The sequence below is a fragment of the Physella acuta genome, unplaced genomic scaffold (assembly GCF_028476545.2).
Source record: "Physella acuta isolate Inbredline_101_S28 unplaced genomic scaffold, ASM2847654v3 ptg000727l, whole genome shotgun sequence".
NCBI lineage: Eukaryota > Metazoa > Mollusca > Gastropoda > Physidae > Physella > Physella acuta.
Window position 1 is genome coordinate 232290 of NW_026732245.1, and position 22564 is coordinate 254853.

At 34.0% G+C, this 22564-nt stretch overlaps 1 protein-coding gene across 2 annotated transcripts in view; it reads right to left on the reverse strand.

Moving 5' to 3' along the window:
* Nucleotides 1-239: 239 nt before the first annotated feature.
* LOC131950000 (dual 3',5'-cyclic-AMP and -GMP phosphodiesterase 11) overlaps nt 240-22564 on the reverse strand; it is a 178726-nt gene continuing 156401 nt past the window's right edge. The window contains exons 6-20 of one of the 2 annotated variants that reach the window (XM_059311994.1): nt 20223-20286; nt 19599-19646; nt 16467-16610; nt 11498-11641; nt 10140-10286; nt 9939-10046; nt 9642-9751; nt 9055-9142; nt 8675-8775; nt 8443-8520; nt 8138-8201; nt 7921-7995; nt 7396-7479; nt 6720-7101; nt 240-5713 (exon numbers count right to left, since the gene is read on the reverse strand). In XM_059311994.1, the coding sequence (XP_059167977.1) occupies nt 5697-5713; nt 6720-7101; nt 7396-7479; nt 7921-7995; nt 8138-8201; nt 8443-8520; nt 8675-8775; nt 9055-9142; nt 9642-9751; nt 9939-10046; nt 10140-10286; nt 11498-11641; nt 16467-16610; nt 19599-19646; nt 20223-20286 (1654 nt within the window). In that variant the 3' untranslated portion in view covers nt 240-5696. Of the gene's footprint in view, nt 7102-7395; nt 7480-7920; nt 7996-8137; nt 8202-8442; nt 8521-8674; nt 8776-9054; nt 9143-9641; nt 9752-9938; nt 10047-10139; nt 10287-11497; nt 11642-16466; nt 16611-19598; nt 19647-20222; nt 20287-22564 lie in introns of both variants that reach the window. The other variant, XM_059311993.1, reaches the window with a different exon arrangement.

Genomic DNA, 22564 nt, shown 5'->3' on the forward strand with positions numbered 1-22564 from the left:
TGAGCAATCAGTTTTTATTATTTTTTTTAAACAGAACTTCACTGAAACATATTTCAACACGTTTATAAGACATTGATTTAAACATGACATTATAATTAAAAACAAGACATTAATTACCAACAGGACATTGATTAAATACAAGACATTAATTGGAAACAAGACATAAACTAAGGACAAGACATTAATTAAAAACAAGACATTAATTAAAATCAAGGAAAACGAATCAGCAAATATTATGTCATAGTTTTTTAATTGAGGAGTGCATAAGGAGGAGGATGGGAGATACGAACATGTTAAAAATATGAACAGGAGCAGTTTTTAAGGGAAAAGAAACGAACCTTAATTTGATCACAAAATTCCCAGATCCATATTTTCAAATAAAACAATGCATACGATTATATACAACTTTTAAGATAAAATTAATTTAAAAATAAAAAAAAAACAACAGACTCACAAAAAAACAGACATAAAATCATTTTACCTAGCACAACCATTAGCAGTGTTGCAGCGTCTACATTCCGTTATCAATTAAATGTCGAGGTGATACAAGAGAAAACGTTCCTTATTTAAATCTAGTGTAATATAGAGCAGAATGCATTAACTAATAGCAAGGAGTATATTTTGTTATTGTATGTAAATTTATCATGGGTGGTGTCCCCTTGGTTGTATTCAAAAGATCCACTGAACATTTATTTATTTATTTTCTCGTTTTAGAAATTCTAACATTTTGTTGGAGAATTTTTTTTTGTTATGTTGCTCAGCCTTTATGTCAGCACTAATTAAAATCGTTTTAAGTTTGAGTCTTTTGATAACCTAATTGACAAAGTCTGCGGTAATTTTCAAAGTACAGGAAGTAAATATTTAAAAAAAAAAATTCAATTAGATATTTAAAAAGAAGGTACAAAACTTTGCCTGGATAAAACTTGTCTTTTCCCCCCACATTTACAAAGTATAAACATTTAGTAGTAGATTTACATATTTTCTTTTTAAAAGTAATTTTTCTAATACAACACAAGAAATACCTACAGAAAAGAGACTTCTAAAAAGTTACAAAATTAACTTGAAAACGTGGCAATAAATAAAGGAAACAGCATGTTAAAAGCACTTTGAAATTTTTTTAGCACCTATTTACATGTGCAGTTAGCAGTTGTGTAACATCAGGTCTATCAATCACAAAACACTACTCTTTCACTCACAGGGGCATCTCTCTCACTCACAGGGGCATCTCTCTTACTCACAGGGCATATCTCTTACTCACAGGGCATATCTCTTACAGTGCTTAACTCTAACTCACAGGGCATGAAGTTCACACACAGGGCATATATCTTTGACTCACAGGGCATATCCTTACTCACTCACAGGGCATATCTCTTACAGTGCATAACTAACTCACAGGACAAAGCTCTCTCACTCACAGGGCATAACTCTCTCACTCACAGGGCATAACTCTCTCACTCACAGGGCATAACTCTCTCACTCACAGGGCATAACTCTCTCACTCACAGGGCATAACTCTCTCACTCACAGGGCATAACTCTCTCACTCACAGGGCATAACTCTCTCACTCACAGGGCATAACTCCCAGCACTTTGACGTAGCACTGAGATATATCACAGAGAGAAAGGGGACCTGGACTTCATAAGAACTATATAAATAATATCTTCCCAATCAACACACAGATCACGTGCAAAAACTGGCTTCATACAAGCAATCATGTGTTATATATAATATATCATCTCTTCATTTGATATAAGTAAACTTCAAAACATGTTGTGCAGGAGATACACAAAAAAAATTGTTCAAATATTTTAAAAACTTATTCTTAAATATATTAATTTAAAAAGGTTAAATAATTATAATTTAAAAATAATGTGTATCACTTTAAAAGCAACTTACTTAAATATTTAACAGGTGAATAAATAATAAAATAAACTTGTGTACAAAGAGTGCGTTACAAAAAGCGTAGGTGCGTCAAGTAGGGTGCACTAATACTTCAAAGGTTAAAAAAATAGATGAAAGTCTGCAGAAGGGTTTTATACTGCTGTTTTGTCTGCAGGTTTGTCTACTGCTGTAAGCATCAGGGTTTTATACTTTTGCAAGCATGAAGGGTTTTATACTGCTGTAAGCATGCAGGATTTTATACTGCTGTTGGTCTGCATGGTTTTATACTGCTGTTGGTCTGCATGGTTTTATACTGCTGTAAGCATGCAGGGTTTTATACTGCTGTTGGTCTGCATGGTTTTATACTGCTGTTGGTCTACACTGAGTCACATTTGACTAGAGGGGAGAATCAACTGGCCCCCATATTTTTACCACTAAAAAGTTCACGTCATTTATATGACTGGGTTATTTGGGGCCTTCACAACTTTAATTTGGGTTGGGATAAAAAAACCCATTAAAAATCAAGTTGTATTACAATGTAAAATCGTATTTGGTATACTGTTTTTTTTACAATAACTGTAATAATGAAAAGTATTTTCTACAATGTTACTAAAACATTGTAGTTTTAAACTTTTTTTTTTCATTTAAATGATGGATACCAAAAATAAAAATAAAAACTCTGCATATTAATTCACCTCCACAATATTCACACTATACTAATATGTTAATTAATTTAAAAACAAATAATTAATATCATCAATGAAGTTTTACCCTATCATACAAAAACACATTCAATTTAAACAGTATAAAAATTTAAGTTTTTCAAAATAAAGATGTTTGTTTCGTTGTGATTTTGTTTTCATCTTTTATCATCTCTAATTATTCTGTAAGATAATCCATGTTTTTAAACACTGCCTACTAGCAGCTATTCCATCATGCAAGTTGAATAAAAAAAAAGATATTCATACACCTAGTGTAAATCAATGCATGTCAACAATTATTTTTTAAATAGCAATCATGTATCAAAACATAAGAGAAAATATCTTTGCTGCTCTAAATACAAAACCAACAATATCTAACTACCTGCATATACAGCTAGAATAAAAGCCAATTTCTAGAGACAAGAAATCTACAAAACAAAGCTGAAAGATTTTCAGTGAAAAACAAAATTTCATTCCATCAACTTAAAATGAGTTCGTAAAACAAGTGAAAAATGTAGAATACCCACACATTGTATTCCATACATTTTCCAACTGACAAGAGAAAAATGTAGAATGTACATACATTGTATTCAATACATTTTCCCTTAGGCATTTTGCCTTTTATAATAAATTTTTCAAGGCATTCTATCAAAATATGTTTTTTTTAACAATTTTGCTGTAATAAAAACCGCTGAATGCAACCATTTTGGTGATTTTACATTTCTAGTATAAAATAAATTAGCAATTTTAAAGTTCAAAATAAAATTAGTCAAATGACAGATTTAGAGTGGCTGGTCCTCACTCGATATTTTATAATTGATCCAAGATTTATGTTAGCTGAACTAAGATTTGTATCATGTGCTCAGACATTTTTTTTTTCACAATTTCAATGGGGAAAAAAAACAGATGATATAAAACTACAAGACCATTGTTTAAACTTAACCTCACACATCAGTTAAGTTGAACTCAAGTCACTTGAAACAAGTAATACATCAGTTTCAACAAAACTTAAATACATAAATACATTAAACAAAACTAAACATGTCTGATTAAACAACTAATAACAAACACAGCTGGTTGATAGAGATACCACACTAGAATGCAATGGAGTTTATACAAGGCAAAAGTGATCAGATTTTATCTTACTATACATAACAAATGTGATGTGAGCTTCCACTCTAGGCAAACAACTAAAAGTGAATTTAGCTTAAAACAGCAAAATAATTTATAAGTTCAATATATGTATATATGTATATATATATATATATATTTATCATTATAATCTATACTATTTACATGTATAAATATTTGCACTTTGAGATTTTAAAAGTATAAAAGGATCAGAAATAAATGACTGTAGCACAAATAACATAGAACAATTTATTTATTTAGCATGTTAAATAAAATTTGAAGAAAAAACTACAGCTGTCCCCGAGACTGCCCCTTCATCTCACCTCGAAACATTATCATAATCCAAGATCTTACTCGAAACAAAGTATAAATAAATAAATAAGGGTAAAAATAAAGCTGTGATGAATACTATAATATTGTTAATATTTAAACTATAATGGTATAGATAGTGAGTATTCAGTTTAAAGAATCCCACTTCAAACTTTAGGCTTTAACAAGATAAATACACCTTAATGTGATATATATTTTATACTTTTAATATATTGGGTGCAAATATATTTGAAAAAAAAATGAATTTGAATATTTTAGAGGTATAGGCCATTAATATGGAAGGGAAGTAAATGGTAATGAAACAGCTCAATAAAATGGCTACCATCAAGTTATATAACAAAATGCCAGATATTCTGTTTTGAAATACAGTCAATGGGGTTAATGTAAATGAAAAATAAAAATGGTTTGTTTGATTTTAGACTAAACAAGTTTATAAATGCTTTGTTTAAATAATTTCAGTGCTAGTGGGATCCACTCTTTGTCTACATCTTTTAAACTCTAAGACCACAGTCTAACATAAAAGAAACTTTCCAAAGCATGTAGAATGGTTGGTTATTCATTAGAGGGTTAATCATAGGCTATCACCACATTGGGGAGGAAGAAAGGAAGAGTAAGATTACCTCTGGCATACTAAGTCACTAACTAGCATTGAAAGAGAGAACTCAAACATAACTAAATGTTACTCAATTTAAAATCTGTAACTAATCAAATATGTATTTATAAAGCAATTAATCCTCGGGGTTTTAAAGTCATAACATATCGTCAAAGTTACATTTTTCAGTGTGTGATAGTCTTAACTATGCAGTGATAAATCCTATAGAAACTTGCAATAGTAAAAATTATGATATGCTGTTTCTTCAATACAATACATGTTTATATATTCTGAGTATTAGATTATTTTTTCCCTCACTCATTTAAATAACAAATACTATTGTGTTACCTCACTAAGTGGGGTTGTCGCCCCCTTGTGAAGCCACTGAACTACAACTAATTGCACAATTAAGAAGTTATTAGTATTTAATATTATCACACATCACTAAAATTACAGACCATTAGTTAAAGTATAAGAAATTGTTATTGTATTAAAATCAATTATGCGATTATTTGAATTAATTTTAAAAATTATATTATATAAATGTACATGAAATATGTGAGCATGTTACAATTAATATTTGCGAGGTTGGAACAGATTTTTATTATTTTAAATTGTCAATGAATTTTGTTTTTGTTCATCAATAAATCAAAAAATTCTTTCAATAGAATATTTTTAACTTTAGGTGGAATTTACATTAAAGTTATAAATACTTTAAATGGATTATCAATAAAAAAAGAAGTCATATACATTCTCCCAAAAAACATAGAACTGTATTTTAAAACTAAAATATGGTAGTTACCTCCAATGTTAGCAAATTCTTATAATCAACAGGGATGAGTGGCATTAAATAGCTTGTCTTGTAAAAAACAGGGAAGTCAGCTTTATTATTTTAAGAAAGATAACTATCAAAGGGTAAAACTGTTACATTTTGGTTCTGATGAAAGAAACTACAGTAACTAGTTATTAGGCGACTAAGATTGCTAATGCTAGAATAGAGTGCTTGACTAAGTAAATATAAATAAACTGTTAACAAAAAAGGATAAAAATGCTGAAAGATATTACGTGTTGTCAGAGGCTGTAAGAGATAAATTTTACAAGTGTCAAACTTATTAAAGTTTTAAACTAATTAATTGAACCACTTAAAAATTACATTAAGGAAATGGTCTAAAATTTTTCTGCAAACTAGATTTTGTTCCACAAAAAGAAACCACCACTACTGTATAATTGTTTGATTCTTATAAACAAAAGCTGGACTAAATATGTCGTGGTGATTTTACTGCTGGTTAAGATTAAGAGTCAGGATTGGTCAGGGCTATGTAAGGGTGGCGATAGTATAAAAAAAACACCTTGTTTACAGCCTGCCAATATAATAATAATAATTACCAAATATATATAATTATTCACTTTTAATTTTAATTGCTGCATTACTGAGGTAAGATTGTAATTATAAACTAAGCTAAACTAAACATATGGTTAAAAATAACACTAGCAAACTAAGGTTACAAAAAATACCTTTTGACCTGAGAACCAATCATTATCAATCACCAGTCAATAAATTGGTAATGGACACTGCACTGAGAGGGAAATATCTTCTGGTAAAAAAAATAGTTATCGTTTCTTCAACTATAACTAGTTTTCATACAAAAATATTTGTAACACTGAAATATAAATTTCATTAACTGAAATTAACACACTGAAGAGATACATTTTTTAAGAAATCTCTCTCAATGCAGTGACCATTTATTTTATGAACTACTTTCTCTACAAAACCTGGCAACCTCGGGGCAGTAATTGTCAAGATGTACTCCCTTTGTCCTCGTCCCGACCTCGCGACCTATCCCGGCAGGAAAAACCTCTTCGTTTACCTGAACTAGTTTTTCCATAACCCTTCTGGCCAGACTTAAGCCAGACCTTACCCCCCTCCTGTTTCATCGGAGAATGCTCAATGTCATGCCGCTTCCGTTTCTCATGGTCGGCACTTTGATGCAGGGAATCATCCCTGTTTATCAAATGTTTTCTATCTTCTAACGAGATGAGTTCCTCCTCCCCACCAATGTACACGTGGCAATCTGCGGACTGACCTGACATTTTTGGCTTGGCGTCAACCTCGGAGTAGCTGCTGCTGCAGCCGTCTCTCGCACCGGCCGAGCCACGCCCGGATTTGTGCGACTCAGCAGAAATGTAACTGACGTTCACATTCTCCACCACCGTGTCCTCGTCCTCCTCAAGCTCCATCTCCTCTTCCTCTTCTTTCTCTTTTTCTTTCCCGACATCCTCGTTTGCTTTTTCTTTCCCTTCTTCCTCATTCTTTTCCTTGTCTTCGTCCTTATCCTTGTCAGTGTTCTCTACTTTCTTCTCATCCAGACGTTTGTTGACTGCCCTTGATTCCATCAGCCAGTTGCTTCTGTTCTGTTGGCAGCCTTCTAACAAGGGAGACAACCGAGGAGAAACTCTGCTAATGGCCTGGGAGTTACAATGGAAAGATATTATTTAAAATATATTTTCTGTAGAATATGATACAAATATATACTGAAAATATGTTTATAAACAATATTTTATAAAAGAATTGCCAGCAAAAATTTTTAATTAAAACTTTTCATAATGCATAAATTTTAATAGTAAAAACTTTTTTTTAAACCAGTTGCTTCACATCTGTTAAATAAAATGTATTTAAAAAGTATAATTAAAAAAAATTAACACAGGATATGGCAATTATAATCAGATGTACAAGTTAAAAAGCATATGGGACCAGCTTACCTCATAAACTGGCATACAAATATCATCAATAAATCCAACTTGCAAATCTGGCAACTTGTCTATTTGTTCTCTGTCCATCATAGCCTGTAGGAGTGAAGGGAAGCTATCAATCAAAGGGAAGCTACCACGTTACAAACAACCATTACCACATCAAAGGTAGACAAAATAGAGTACACAAAAAAACATAATTGAGATTAAAAGTTTCAAACTTCTTTTTAGAGTGAACTGTTAATGGGAAATTTTAGTTTTATGACATAAAAAAACCTAGAAAGCAAATACTATTTTATCATTAATTATAACCATTCTATTTTTCAAGGCCACGCTGGCTAATGATGTTTTTCAAACTGTGGGAAAAATAATTACATGCAGAATTCAGTACTAAAATGTAAAAATTAATATTTGGGAGAGATTTCTATCAAATTAAATTAAAAGAAATAATACCAATAATTTAAAAAAATTGACTTTGGGAGTGATTTCTATCAAATTAAATAAACATAAAACCAAAAATGTAAAAAAAAAACATACTATAGGTTTCACTTTTAGTTTTTCCTTCTCAAGGTCACCTTGTTCAAAAAATTCACTTGCCACAAGGGATGCAACCTTTAAAAAAAAACAATTTTAAAAAATCTGGTTAGCAGCAGGATTGATTTTATTATTATTAAACGTAACAAACAACAAGCAAGTTTACATGTAAAGTCTGTAGAGTGACAAGTTAATTTGTAAACTGATAAGTTGACCTTACTTTTCTTTGAATTTCCCATGGTTTTGTGATGGCAGCAACATCACTAGCAGTCATCATCATTGACCTAAAAATATTTTCAAACAATTGCAGAAAAACTGATCTAATATTTAAAGCTTAAATGGACAAATAATTTGATATACGTGATGACATACACATTCTGCATATCTGACTCCTCCGCAAGAAAAAAAAAATTCTAAAATATTTGCCTTTTTTATTTTTTATTTCAAATAATAAATTGCATTTATTTAAAAAGTATTTTCACTTTTAAAAAGGGGTCTTTTACTAGAAAAAAATGTTGTTATTACCTTAAAAGATTTCTGTTGTCATCATTTGTCCAATCAGGATTATCTCCTTTTACTAGTTGAAAAAATTGCCCTCTATACCTAGTAAACAAAATTTTAAAATTTTAATTTACTCTAGCTTTATGTGTAACAAGATTATCAAAATGCTTGTTTATATTTTAACAATAAAAAATAAGCTCCATAAATTTACAATGAATGCATTCTAATTTACAAATTATTTTAGATTTAACATTACCTAAAATACAATGCTAAATCTGTTGCAAGAATGGCACTTTCCAACAACACAATGACCTGCTCATAAGCCTCTTGGGATAAATTACGGAAAATGTCACTTCCCTATGAAAGTAGAAGTATTGTTAATAATTAAATTCTTTTTTTGGCATGAGCTATGAATTTTGCCAAGTAAAAAAATATTTTAAGAACAGACAGAAAATTGTAAAAACTCAAGCCACATTTAGAAACAAAAATATATGGAAAGAGTGTAAAATAAAAATGAATTTAATTGATTATAATCTAGTAAATAGTTAAAAACTATGATGGTTAAAAAAAAATTGTAAAAAAACTCTCAAAAATAAACAAACTTGTAATAGGATATTCTGGTTGGAGAAGAATTACCTTAGTTGACAAAATCATAATACACTGGTCAAAATGGTGATGTTCCATTGTGGATGTGCCGTACAACTCTGCTATAGGACTCATGGTTCTGAAATGATATTAGAGACATTCTGATACTGTATGTCAGGTGGAAAAACTACCAAAAAACAAAAGACTTACTTATGCTGGAACTGGTTGTTGGTGGGAAAATACCACCTCTACCACAATTAAATAATGGGTCATGTGGGGAAATACCACCTTTCAATGATGGGTCATGTGGAAAAATACCAGCTTTTAAAAATGTGTTAGGTGGGAACAATACCACCTCTACCACTTAAATAATGTACCAGATGGAAAATACCACCTATATTACATTTTAATGATGGGTCCAGCGGGGAAATACCACTTTTTAATAATTTGTTACATGGGGGAAAATACCACCTCTACCACCTTTAATAATGTGTTAGGTGGGGAAAATATGACCTCTACCACATTTTAATATTGTGTCAGGGGAAAATTTCACCTTTAAATGATAGGTCAGGTGGAGAAATACCACCTTTTAATGATGGGTCAGGTGGGGAAATACTACCAAAAAACAAAAGACTTACTTATGCTGAAACTGGTTGTTGGTGCCCCGATGGTCAAGATCATGTGACAGACAACCAACCATCAGTGCTAACCGCTCAACATCCGTCAGGATATTATTCATCTGACCTGTCTTTGTTGAAAAGAAAAAAATATTGAAAAATATTTTTAAAATGTACCAAACTACTTTAAACATTATATAAAGTCAACATCTCCACTGATTCTATTCAACTTTTAAAAAAAATAATTCATTATTGCATATCAAGCAGAAAACAAAATACATTTCTTGAGTTCATGAAAATTTTCTTAGAGATTCTAACCTTCAGCATGCAGAACATTGTCTGTGTGACATTGAAAGCATGACGCCAGTTGTGATATGTCACATTCCTGTAGTTTTTCTTCACGCTTAGCATCCAACGGCAAAATATCTGGAATTCAAAATTGTATGTTACTTTAGCTTTACAGAAAAAAAATACAATGAACTTTTAAAATGTTTAACAAACAATAAAAAAAAGGTTTACCTCATAATCGATTTTAAAATTTTCTATCAAGTCTAAATCTAAAAACATCCTGATGGTTGCTTTCAATGTGTTGTCATCATCAAGGTTGAAATCACAGAATTTGTAGTCAAGTAAGTTAAAATGCTGGCTGGAGGGAATAGACACTTTCTGGAAAACAAAATCATCAGTTTTTTTTTTCAATCAAATGTTCATTAAATTCTTTATTGATTTCTTAACATAGAAAATTGAAATAAGAGGGAACCATATTTAAAAAATAAATGAAACATTAAATTTAGAAAGAGTTATGTACCTTTATTTAATCTGTCAAGCTTCAAAGTTGATCTTCATTCAAAATGATAATATTATCTCTCATAACATTTTACCAGAGATATTGTAATTGTAAAATCAAGTAATTCTATATAAGGAAATATTAAATCTGATTCTGCATTTAGACACAATAAAAGAATTTTACAGTCTGAAATCTATTTTTTATTTAATGATATCACAATGCTTTTAATTAAGTTTGCCAAGGTAACTGCTAGATAATCGATAACATTTTATAGCGTATTTAATAAAAATGGTATGAAACGGTAAGCTAAAATAAAAAAAATATTCTGCGTCAGAAAGAGTTATGTGATTTAATAATTAAGAATTATTTACTTGTTAAAAACACAAAAGGATCGGGGGTGGGGGGTTATTATTTGTCATACTGCTGTCAAAAGCTGTATTATAACACTATTATTTTTATTTACTTTTTTGCTTTCTTTAAAAATTTCGCCTCTTGTTCTGTTTTATTTCTTGCAGATTTTCACCAATTGTATGTATGTATGATACTTATTGGTGGTGCTGTATGATAATTATTAATAAGATTTTGGGGTATGTTTGGACCTGATTATTAACAGTAATTTGTGAAGTTCAGGATTACTTATAAAAATGTGTGTATGCAGGGTTCAGGATTTGTTGTAGATCTATCTATAGGGGCCTAATGGTAATGGAGGAGTGTGGAAGTCTGCAAAATTTTGATATAACACTGTATAGGGTGGGGTGGTGGGTCAAACTAACACATGTTTGCGTTATATTTCTGTAATATGTTCATTATCTTTTAGGCTTACATCAAAGCACATAAGACTTTTTTCCTTTTGAAGTAAATTCCCAAGAGAGACCTAGTCTATATCTAGATCTGTGTCAGATACTCAATCAAGTTATTTTTAAAAACAATTTATAAACCACTACCCTAATGAGACAGAGTTCATCTTATATCTTTCAAAGCACCATTAGACTTATTGCTTAAAAAAAAAGACGCCCTTAGAAGGAAATTTATGGAACTTGACCTTAAGGTGAACCAAACACATCACAAGTAAAATGCCAAACATGCCCACCTTTAGCTTGAGGGCATCTTCTTCCGGTGCTATGGCGTGATAGGACATTACTTCTAAGGCCACCCGTTGCTTGGCAACAGCCCTGACAGCTGTCTCGTACATCTGTGTATTGCTGATCCCCATACCACAGAAGATGGCAAAAGCCTGTACACAAATTGTCACATATTCATTACAAATTAAACCATTAGTAATACTAATATTAGTAGATCTATATTAATTTATTAATTAGCATAATTTTGATCAGTCTTGTTTACTTATTGATTATGATTAGATCCAGATCTTTAGATTTAAAAAATAGCTAACATGTGTAGCCCCTCTATTATACTACTATAATGACTTTAGTTCACAGTGATAGTCCCAGTAGTTGAGTAGTAGTAGATCTAAGTAATAGAATCTAGATCTAGTAACAAATTAGTATAGATTAGGCCATAAGAACTAGAAAAAAAAGGCTCCCCAGCAAAAAAATTTTTTGGGCTTCCCAATGCATATATATATATATATATATATATATTATTAGACAGCGTCACCAAATTCTAAATAATCAATTTCCTGAGTAATTTAATCAATTTGATTGCAATGTACAACCACCCTGAGACAAAAAACCAGACAAAATTATGTCCAAACTCATTTTGGACCTGAAATAATCGTGTTTTATAATTGTTTGAATGGCATTTCATGTTTAGCGAAAATTGTGAAAAGAAATATTAATTAAAAGGCAAGCTGGGCAAATGTATATAAACACATAAGCTTGATTTGTGCTATGGTTTCTCACGTATGTTTATTTTTGTGTGTTTATTTATTAATTTTGAAAAAATTCATTTTTTTTACTAGATCTATATGATTTTTTTAGTATTTGGTATTTAAATTTTAAATTAATAACTTAGAGAATTAATTGCTTTTTAATTTACATAGAACAAAACTATTTAAATGAGCTTTATGGGCACCCCAATTTAAAGAAGGGCAGTAAGACATGGAAGTAGTGTGAACATTTGCCTATCTTACAAACTACAGCTCTTGTAGATTTTAAAATATTAATATTTTTCTACGCAACAGTGTGGGTTAGCTACTGCAGAACAATCACTGCTATAGTTATATAGTATTATAGTAGACCTGTTGTTTTTTTTTACCACTATCAAGGTACACGCAAAACATTATTTATGAAAAGAAAAATAAATTCATTGTTTTTTTGGTCGGAATTGGGCCCCTAACAGAACGTCCTGCCCGCCCCCCTCCCCCCCATTGCGGGGTCTGCCGGCAATGTTACGAAGGTAGTTCCGTCCCTGCCATAGGCTGAAGTGACTACTGATCTGAGTCTAATCACTAATTTCACTAATTCCTCCGTAAAATTTTTCGTCATTAAAAAAATCTTGGTAAAATCTTAGTTTAGCGTCGTAAATTCCAACGTAGCTAGTAATGTGCGATGAAGGTAACTAATTAATATTTCTTTCATTTGGCCATATTTATGTCATATTTTACACAATATAACAGATAATTGAATAACAAATCACAATCCAAGACCAAACCAGTCATAAATATCCTGGAATAAACTTTAAACTACCCCGTTCGAGACAACAATGAGTAAATACAAGCAGCGGCCATGTTTTAAAAACAATAAATTGTCTATTCGCATGTCTTTTGTGTTGATTTTGTGGTTTAATATGATTGTTTTGTATTGTTTTAATATATGCCGGGGGGTCGTCCATAAATGACATCACACTCGTAGGGGGGAGGGGGGTCCGTAATTTTATGACGGTGTGTGATGAGGGGGAGGGGTTCAGATGGTGCGACGTCACACTTTTGCATTTTAAAAAAGCAATGTTACAAAACGAATTACAGACGTTATTTTGCGTTTTAAAAAACTGTTTTAATACATTGTAATAACAATTGATTAAAATAATCTATTTTGACAGAGTTCAGACAAGATTTTGGAAAAATATAGCTGTTTAAAAACAATTCAACTGCAATTTTGAGGGGGGTTGTAGGCTGAGGTGTGACGTCATTTTAGGGGAGGGGGGTCTGGCTTTTTGTGACGACGTGTGACGGAGGGGAGGGGGGGGGGGAGGTAAAAATCGTCAAAAAAAGCGTGACATCATTTATGGATGACCCCCTGTATAGTAATTTTTCTTTTTTTTTAATATAGTTGACATGAATGACTAATAGATCTTATCAGACTTAATAGTGTGCATCCAAGATCACAACAATTGTTGGGAGGTCGAACTTGTGAACACTTTATTTGCAGTAAGCAAATCAATATTAGATCGCTCATAAATGACGTCGCTCTTAAGATAGTAATGATAGCGTGTATTATTACAGAGCAAACATATGAACATATTGTTTCAGATAGAAATAGTGATTTGTGGTGGGGAGAGGTTGAGTAGAACTCAGCGATGTGATTTTGGAGACGGGTCAGGTTTTTTTTTTCGTGAAAACGGGATGGTTGTGGGAGAAAGACCAGCTGTAGAAGTATGACGCGTCATTCATAGGTGATCCATTTTCTCAGTGGGGACGAAAGAACTATTAAGAAGGGTCAAGAAATCTAAAAAGCTTGCCGAGTCGCATTTCTTGAACCCCACCTTTTTCATTCCCCCACTTAGCAGATCGTCACCGAGTTAACGCTCGTACGTGACGTCATGTAGCGGTACCGCCGACCGTTAGGCTAATTTTATAGAAAAAAAAACAACAAGCACTGCCTTTTTGACGCTTTTGCGACGTTTAATTTGATTACATAAGTTGGTGTTCATTAAACAGCCCTAACACATCTATCACTCGTCCATTTAAACGTACGTAGTTATTTCTGCAAGCTTGCTGTCTTGAGACTTTCGGCCCTTTAAAAATGTATTAAGCTCACACCGTATAGAACTAGACTACCCATATTAAGCTCCAAAAGAAGCTTGGTGAAAACAGGATGGCCGCCCGATTTTGTAGCTGCTCTGCGCTTTATAAAAACCACAATAAACGATAAGATGACACTTATATTAAAGTAAATTATAGTTCTGAATCTTGATACATTAAAAGTGATATTCGGAAATTAAGAGCCAGACAGTCAACATGATATTTCAATTTAAGTCCAAGAAAATAAATTTCCTCAAACGATGGAACATTACTAAATTTTCGCGCAGTTTAGCGAAATTGAATTTAAGTATTTACGTCATCTTACAAAGCGCGATAGCCTACTGGTGCTCTACTAACGCGGCCCATGCTAATGGCAGTATTCCTAACGCCCCGCATTAGACGCGGCTTATTCGTCGGCAGGCATTTGGTGGCAAGCCTTTTTGACGGGGATAATGTGTTGCGGCCGTTTTGCCGAATGTCTTAAACTAGCAGGCTTGCAACATTTGTGATGATTCGTTTTAAGCAAGGTATACGTATACCAATGCTTATTTATCGTTATTTTGATCGAACAAAGCATTATAGAGTTTCTCCATCAACCACCTAGGTATTTTTCCCCGTTCACCTCCTTTCATGAGACCGACACGTCATAAATTGCGGAGCCGCCTGAGTTGACGTCACAAATCTTCACTCACTCCCGTAGCAAATCATATGTGACATCATTTATGGACAACCCCATATCACTCACTTGTGTACTTGATATTGACAATTTGACAACAAAGGATAACCAACATGTGTCTGGCAGGTGGAGACTTGCGATCGACCATAATGACAACACGCACTTAAGGGGTGGACTGGCTCATTGTTTTAGATGATGTTTTACGAGGGAAGCTGGTGGATAATACATTTTGTCTCTCTGTATATATAAATGATGACAAACATTTAATGTTGTCAAAATTATGGTTAGAGATCTTAGATAAGGCAGAGTGAAGCGTAATTTTTTACATTATGACTTGTGACATTGACAACAAAAATATGACGGAGTTTGGGGTTTAATTAAGGTAAAGAGAAGCAAAAAATGTCATAAGTTAAGATAGAATCACTAATTGATGAAAAGAAAAACCTGAAATGAAAATAGTGAACATTCAAACAATAAGAAAAAACTCAAACTAGAATCTATATAGTAATAGAAAGATCAAATTAACATTAGTAAAAAAAAACGTGATTTAATACATGAATACAAGTTGCATCTCACAATGCTTCTAGAATTAATAAAGTTGTTTGTTAGGAAATTCAGTTTTTAAAGAGCAGAATTTAAAAAAAAAAATGCTTTGTAATACGGATTATACAACAAGACAATCATATTTAAATACATTTTCATACGAATAGAAATAAAAGGGAAGCTACTCTAAATAACAATTTCTTAAGATGGCTGCTGTTTTTAATAGCAAATTTACTATCTCGAACAGGGTTGATAAAAATTAATTTCAGGATATTTAAATTGATTTAACCATAAACGGTGATCTATTATTCAATTATTTATAATATTTTATCAAAATATACGAAAATATACTCATATTTAATGACATATTCATTAATTCACTCTCTCCTACATTACTAGTTTTGGCCGAATTTACGACGCTAAACTAAGATTTTACCAAAATCTTTTCTCGATGTGTGGGTAAACGGGTTAGGAAACTTAAAAATTGTAAACATTCGACCAGATGATAAAAAATTTACTCATCAATCAAACAGTCGTTCTGTGGCCTTGTTCAAATTAATGCGAGCCAAAACACTAACAAGAACTCTTTTACTTTTATGGCAAAAAAGCCACCGGTCTGAAGCTGGATACATAAATACTAAATACTATTAAATACATAGGCCCCTTAAAATAGATCTAGAAATCTAGATCTAAATTGTTTCTAGCCAGTGGTGTAGCTAGTCTAGATCTATAATCTACACATTTTGACGCCCCTGGTAAAAAACTAGACACTCTTAGATCTAGATCTATCCGTCTACGCCATTTTTATCAACTAGCCTAGCCTAGACTACCACCGCCATCAGAAGATGTTTATCAACCTTGACCTTAAAATGCAATATAGCCTACAACACACGGTTCAACTTCATACACACAACTGACCTCAAATAAATTTTCATCGTTTTTGTTGAAGGTTGTGCCGTCGATCTTGTTGACCAGCTGGCTGACCCCAATTACTTTCCCGTTCACATTTTTTATTGGCATACACAGTATAGCTCGTGTGTGAAAGTCAGTGCCTTTATCTACCTGCAAGGCAAAAAAAAAGTCGTTTAGTGGTATTTAGCTGTGCAGTCTTACAGTGTTCCCTCTAAGCTGCGCGGCTGCGCGGCCGCGCAGTAGTTTGAAATGTGCCGCGCAGACATTTTCTGACCCTGCGCACAGATTATCAGAACGTCGGGCTAGCCTGATTCACAAGGAAAATTGTGGCCAGTGGTTTGAATTAAGCGACATTTTTAGTGCCTGTTTTGTTAAACGAACAGTCTTTGTGTTTTGGGGTATAAACAGAAACTACGGTTATCACTGACGGGGGGGGGGTGACCTCGGTTGTCATAGCACAGGTCTAGTTTATGACTTAACTCTCACCTGAGCGGGGCTGTGTGACACTCCCATTGCTTGATTTAATGGTTTACCCAAAAGCTGACCGCAGCTGACATCTAATACCTGCATTGTATTGAAGCTGACCCTGCAAGTTTTTTAAATCGTCGCTTGCCCCCCCCCCTCCCCATCTTGAAACTTTGACGATTAAGCCAAGTCAGATGCTGCAAGTTTTACGTTACTTAAGGTGGATGTTTTTGCTGTGTTTGGTTTAAAGATTTATATATTATATATCCGATTCTTGGGATTATTATGTGCATGTGGATCGAAATGTTTTAGTATGCACACACTGCTTAGGTAAATCAGGAATAAATGTCCACTACTGTGTGCTATTTTAAAATGTTGAGGAAAAAATGTGTGTAACAAGCAGTACAACAATGTGGCACAAAAAAGCGATAGATTCGTTTAAACTGGAATGGCTCAAAGTTAAAGTAACAACCGATACGCCAGATCAAAGAATGTTTCGGTTGAATTAGAAAGTATCTACGAATATTCAGATGAGATTGGACTGAAGTGTAAGTTCTGTGCTGCTACTACTTGTAACAAAACCAACAAGAGCAACGAATTTGTCACAGGAAAGCTCTGGGAATCATGGACGCTTGACTACTGAAAACGTCATTTATTGTCTCGTGTTTACGTAGGAAATGTTGCGATTTCGTACAACCGCTCACATGGAACTGACCTTAAACGTCTGCTGGTTGAAACTTACACTGAGTGAGGAAAACTAATTGAGCAAAACGAGCGCCAGCGATCAAACGAGGATCAAGTTCAAATCATAACGGATAAATATAATGTTCTTCTTACCATAAGGATGAACTGTCGGTACAACTGATTCATAAACACAATGGGAAGTATGTTTCTATACCAGACAGTTGGCGAAGTAAGAAATACGACTTTGAGTTTGTTTAAGTAATCAACGATGTTGTTGTAAAGAACATACTGACAGAACTTCGAGCAGCATCATTCCACACGCTTATAGTTGATGGCATAACAGTACATAAAATGCTAATCCTTTATTTTAAATTTCGTCCAGTCAATTCTGTATTCTACAAAACCGTTTTTAGTGGAATAACTCAGCCTACTGTAAGTGATGCCTTAGCTCTATAGACAGCCGTAACACAGCACTGCACTGAACATTAAAACCAAGAAAAGTGTGAGTTAAACGAAAGAATCGACACAAGGCAAACCACACAGTGCATACAATCAGTCTGCGACCATTTAAATGTTAGGTTTCCAGGAGATGAACTGCAGTTTTGGTCATCTTTTTTATTCTACAGGTTTAAAAAAAATGTGCATTTGAATTTGGCGTCAAAGATATCAAAGAACTGTGCGTAAAGTACAAAGACGGGTTACGTACAACAAATGATCAGTTAATTACCACCCAATACAACGACTTCAAATTTCGATAAAGTGAAAAACTCAGATCTGTTTCTGTAAATTATATGTCTGAATATGCAAGATTTGTCAAAACAAAGAACAAAATTTAGCTCACTGGCAAAGTTAAGTAACATTATTGTACCTTCCAAGCATGCAGTGCTGATTACGAACAAGGTTTTAGCCTTATTAACATAATAAAAGTGCAAGCACGAAATAGACTTGAAGCCACACATTTGGAGAATCTAATGCAAATTAAATTATATCTCAATGCTGGAGAGGATGTGGATTTAAACAAAGCATATAAGGTGTGGAAGCAATGTAAGGTTAGACGCGAGAAATTGCAATAAATGCCCCTGAAAGGTTAGCTAATATTTGTTTTTAAATCAGCTTTATTAAATGTTGCATATGTTAAACTATTGTGTTTGTATTACCGTTATGGTATTAGCATTATTACCATATGACTGTCTTACTTTAACATAGTAAGTCGACCATATAACTTGTTGTCTAAGTATAACTCTGAAAGTTTTTATTAGTTGTTTTTTTTTATTTTGATGGTATTCGTATCTCTATTTAATTGCATACATTTCATTAGTTACACACATTATACTATTAATTTATCAAAATGCATGCCTTCATTATTATGCTTAATTGCAAGACTAAAAATACATATTAACTTGCCCAAGTCATTTTTAGCACCGCGCACACTACATATTTTTTGCACACACACACTCTTGGTCCTTAGAGGGAACATTGCAGTCTTACCCACTGATCTGACATGATGGGGCTAGATCTAGATCTAAATGGAGCTTAGATTTTAACACAAGCTAAATCTAAACACTAACACACTGGTTTGTTTCTACCCTTTCGAGGTTTTTTTTTTAATAAGTTAAAAATAATCAATGCAAACATGTAAATTCTCGTGTTTTAGCTTCTTTCTAAAAACCAAATAGATCTAATTGCCTCGGCCAGTCAAGTTTTTCTACAGGAGTGTTTTTGTTTTGAGGGATCATAAGTGCGGCATAAGTAGGACTACACTACTTTGACTGCGGGAGGGGGTTTGTGAATATTACGGTTAAAATTGTGTATAATACAATATTTTTTATGGACATCAAAACCTAAATAAGCGTTGATGAGCAGAAAGCAACATGCTATAAAGTTGCAGCTATACTTTAATATGAAGTTAAAATTGCAAAGAGTTTCAATAAAAATCACAACTGAGGTCGAAGCTAATAAAATAGAACGAATAACTACGTCAAGACATACCTCAGGATCAAATCTCGGGTCTGCATAAGCGTCAGGAATATTCAATATCTGAGAAATTTATATTTTTTTTTAAGTGGAAAAACATTAATTTTTTAAATTCATGCAAAAAAATTTGGATTTTTAATAAATCCAATTCAATAAAGGGGGTCATACAACCAAACCGAAGTTATAAGATATATGCCCATTTTATGTATGTATATATATATATATATATATATATATATATATATATATATATATATATATATATATATATATATATATATATAAAGTGTTCTGTCCACCCAGCTCTAATGGGTACCTAACTCATGTTAGGAAAGTAAAGGCTCTGCTAAGTGGTGACCACAAATTCCCTTCATATGCCGATGTCAAGAACCTCTGAAATCTACTTCATCTGCGCAATGGATCGCTAGGTCTAAAGAAGATTCTATTTTTTTTTTCATTCTGTTTAATTTAAATAGTAAACTGTAATACTTTTATAAAGTGTTGTCAAACCAACGCCCTCTTCCAACCTGTTAAAAATGTAGTTCTACATAATTATTCGCCAGGTCTATACTTTTATACCCCTCTCCGTGCCTGATGTATCGCTGATACCTTCAGTAAAGTTCATCAAGATTTTCTTACCTCCCCTGTGGCTGCCACGTACCCTGTGATGCCAATGTTGAGAGGAAATCTTGGCTCGTTAACACTGGAATAAAACATCAGTTATTTATTAACTTCATCTAAAATTAGGGCCAGCCGAGATGTGAAATAATTAGTAACTTAATAGGATCATGTGTTATTAATTTTTGAAATTTTGAAATTAAGTATGGTAATGAATAATCCGATACGTAAGGACAAAACAAAGGTTTAACGAACACCTCACCAACCACCCACAACCACTCACGTCATAAATCACCCACCTCACCAACCCTTTACCTCACTTACCCTTCACCTCACCACCCACCTCACTGACCACCCCCTCACCAACCCCTTTACCTCACCAACCACCCCCTCACCAACCCTTTACCTCACCAACCACCCATCTCACCAACCACCCATCTCACCAACCATTCACCTCACCAACCACTCACATAACAAAACCACACAACCCACCTTACCAACCACCCACCTCACCAACCACCCCCCTCACCAACCCTTTACCTCACCAACCATTTACCTCACCAACCACCCCCTCACCAACCCTTTATCTCACCAACCACCCATCTCACCAACTACACAACCCACCTCACTAACCCTTTACCTCACTAACCATCCAACCCACCTCACCAACCACCATACTAACCAACCATTCACCTGACTAACAACCCACCTCACCAACCATAGGATTAAAGTAATCACCCTTTCCCCCCCCCCCCCCCACTCTACCGCGATATTCTGGCTCCTAACACTTCCTGCAAGGCGGAGCTATAATGGCGGCCCCCCTTCCCCTCCCATATTATCTGAAGGACTTGGTCAAGTGGTAAATCACATGATTGATATCCCTAAGGTTCTGTTCTCATAGATTCGGTTGGCCGATGGTGCCATAATGTCTCTATAAACTGTATGATGTCATCGGATCCACCAAGGTCCGAAATGGGTCTAACGGTCAGAGCAAGTTCTTTCTTCTAATCAAAGGTAACGAGTACCTCTGGATTCGAGTTATTCTCAGTGTTTCTTGCAGACTTTCATAAGAGATGCCTGGAAGAAACTGGTTATACTTTCAAATCTTGAACCCCAGCACATAAAAAACTTTCTACAACAGAGGGGTCAGTGACGCGGAGTCCGTGGACTCGGGGAACTAGGCGGGTCCCCAAGGAGTCTCAAGTAATACCAAGTGCTAAATTTTAACCAATTGGTATGTAATTGGTTGGCGTGGTCGGGTCGGTAAAGCTCATGGTTGCACAACCAAAAGGTCACGAGTTCGATCACGTGGGCAGGTTTAGGAGAGAAACCTTCAAAATCAAAGAACTGCTGCCTTGTGGGGGCCATCTTTCAAATCTTTGACTCCACCCCCACACAAGAACCTACATCAGAGGGGGGGGGGGGGAGGGACCATCCTTTCAAATCTTAAACCACCAGTTATACAACAACCTACAACAGATGGGCCATCCTTTCAAATCTTTAACTCCACCAGCTACACAAGAACCTAGAACGGGAAGGGGGGGGGGGCTTCCTTACAAATGTCCCACCCACTACATGGCTCCCCCCACCAGTTAGGGTCGTGTGGCACCTCTGGCAATTTCCAGAAAGCTCCAAAAATATTTGGAGGGGGCGTGGGACATCGATTTTAAGATTTCAGATTTTTTTCTCCGCTAAATATTATTTTTTATGCTCAAATATTTGGCTGAATTTCTTTCAACACTTGCGTCTAATGCACTTTAACGGTAATAGACTTTACCTTTCAAATTTACGTTTAATAAAAGAATATTAAATATTTTTGTTATCTTGGTATCATCATATTCAATAGTCGACGACTAGAACTCTGAAACCAAGTGTCCAATGTCTTAAACGCGTTTCACTATTAAAATCAGCAATCGTTTCATTATAATTCATATCGCGTTGATATAATTTAGATCAGTGGTTCTTATCCTGGGTTCTATTGAACCCCAGAGGTTCGGTGAGTTAGTCTTAAGGGTTCGGTGAAGGTCAAGACACATACGCGACTCATATGATTCACGATCGGATTTTGTCAGTGTGCACGATAGTAACTATTACGAAGGGTTCGGTGAATGCGCATATGAAACTGGTGGGGTTCGGTACTTACAAAAAGGTTAAGAACCACTGGTCTAGATCTAGTTAATTAATCGACCGACAGTTTCAAAACTCCACCAAACGTGGTTGTGGGTCATGTCTAACCCTGACCCCTGTCTTAGCGACAAAGACGGTGGTAACGTTGTGATAGATTAAAAAACCACCAACAACTGCATGAACTATCGTCTATCCATTGAGGTATATGATAAACGGTGGGGTGGGGTGGTCGGGTG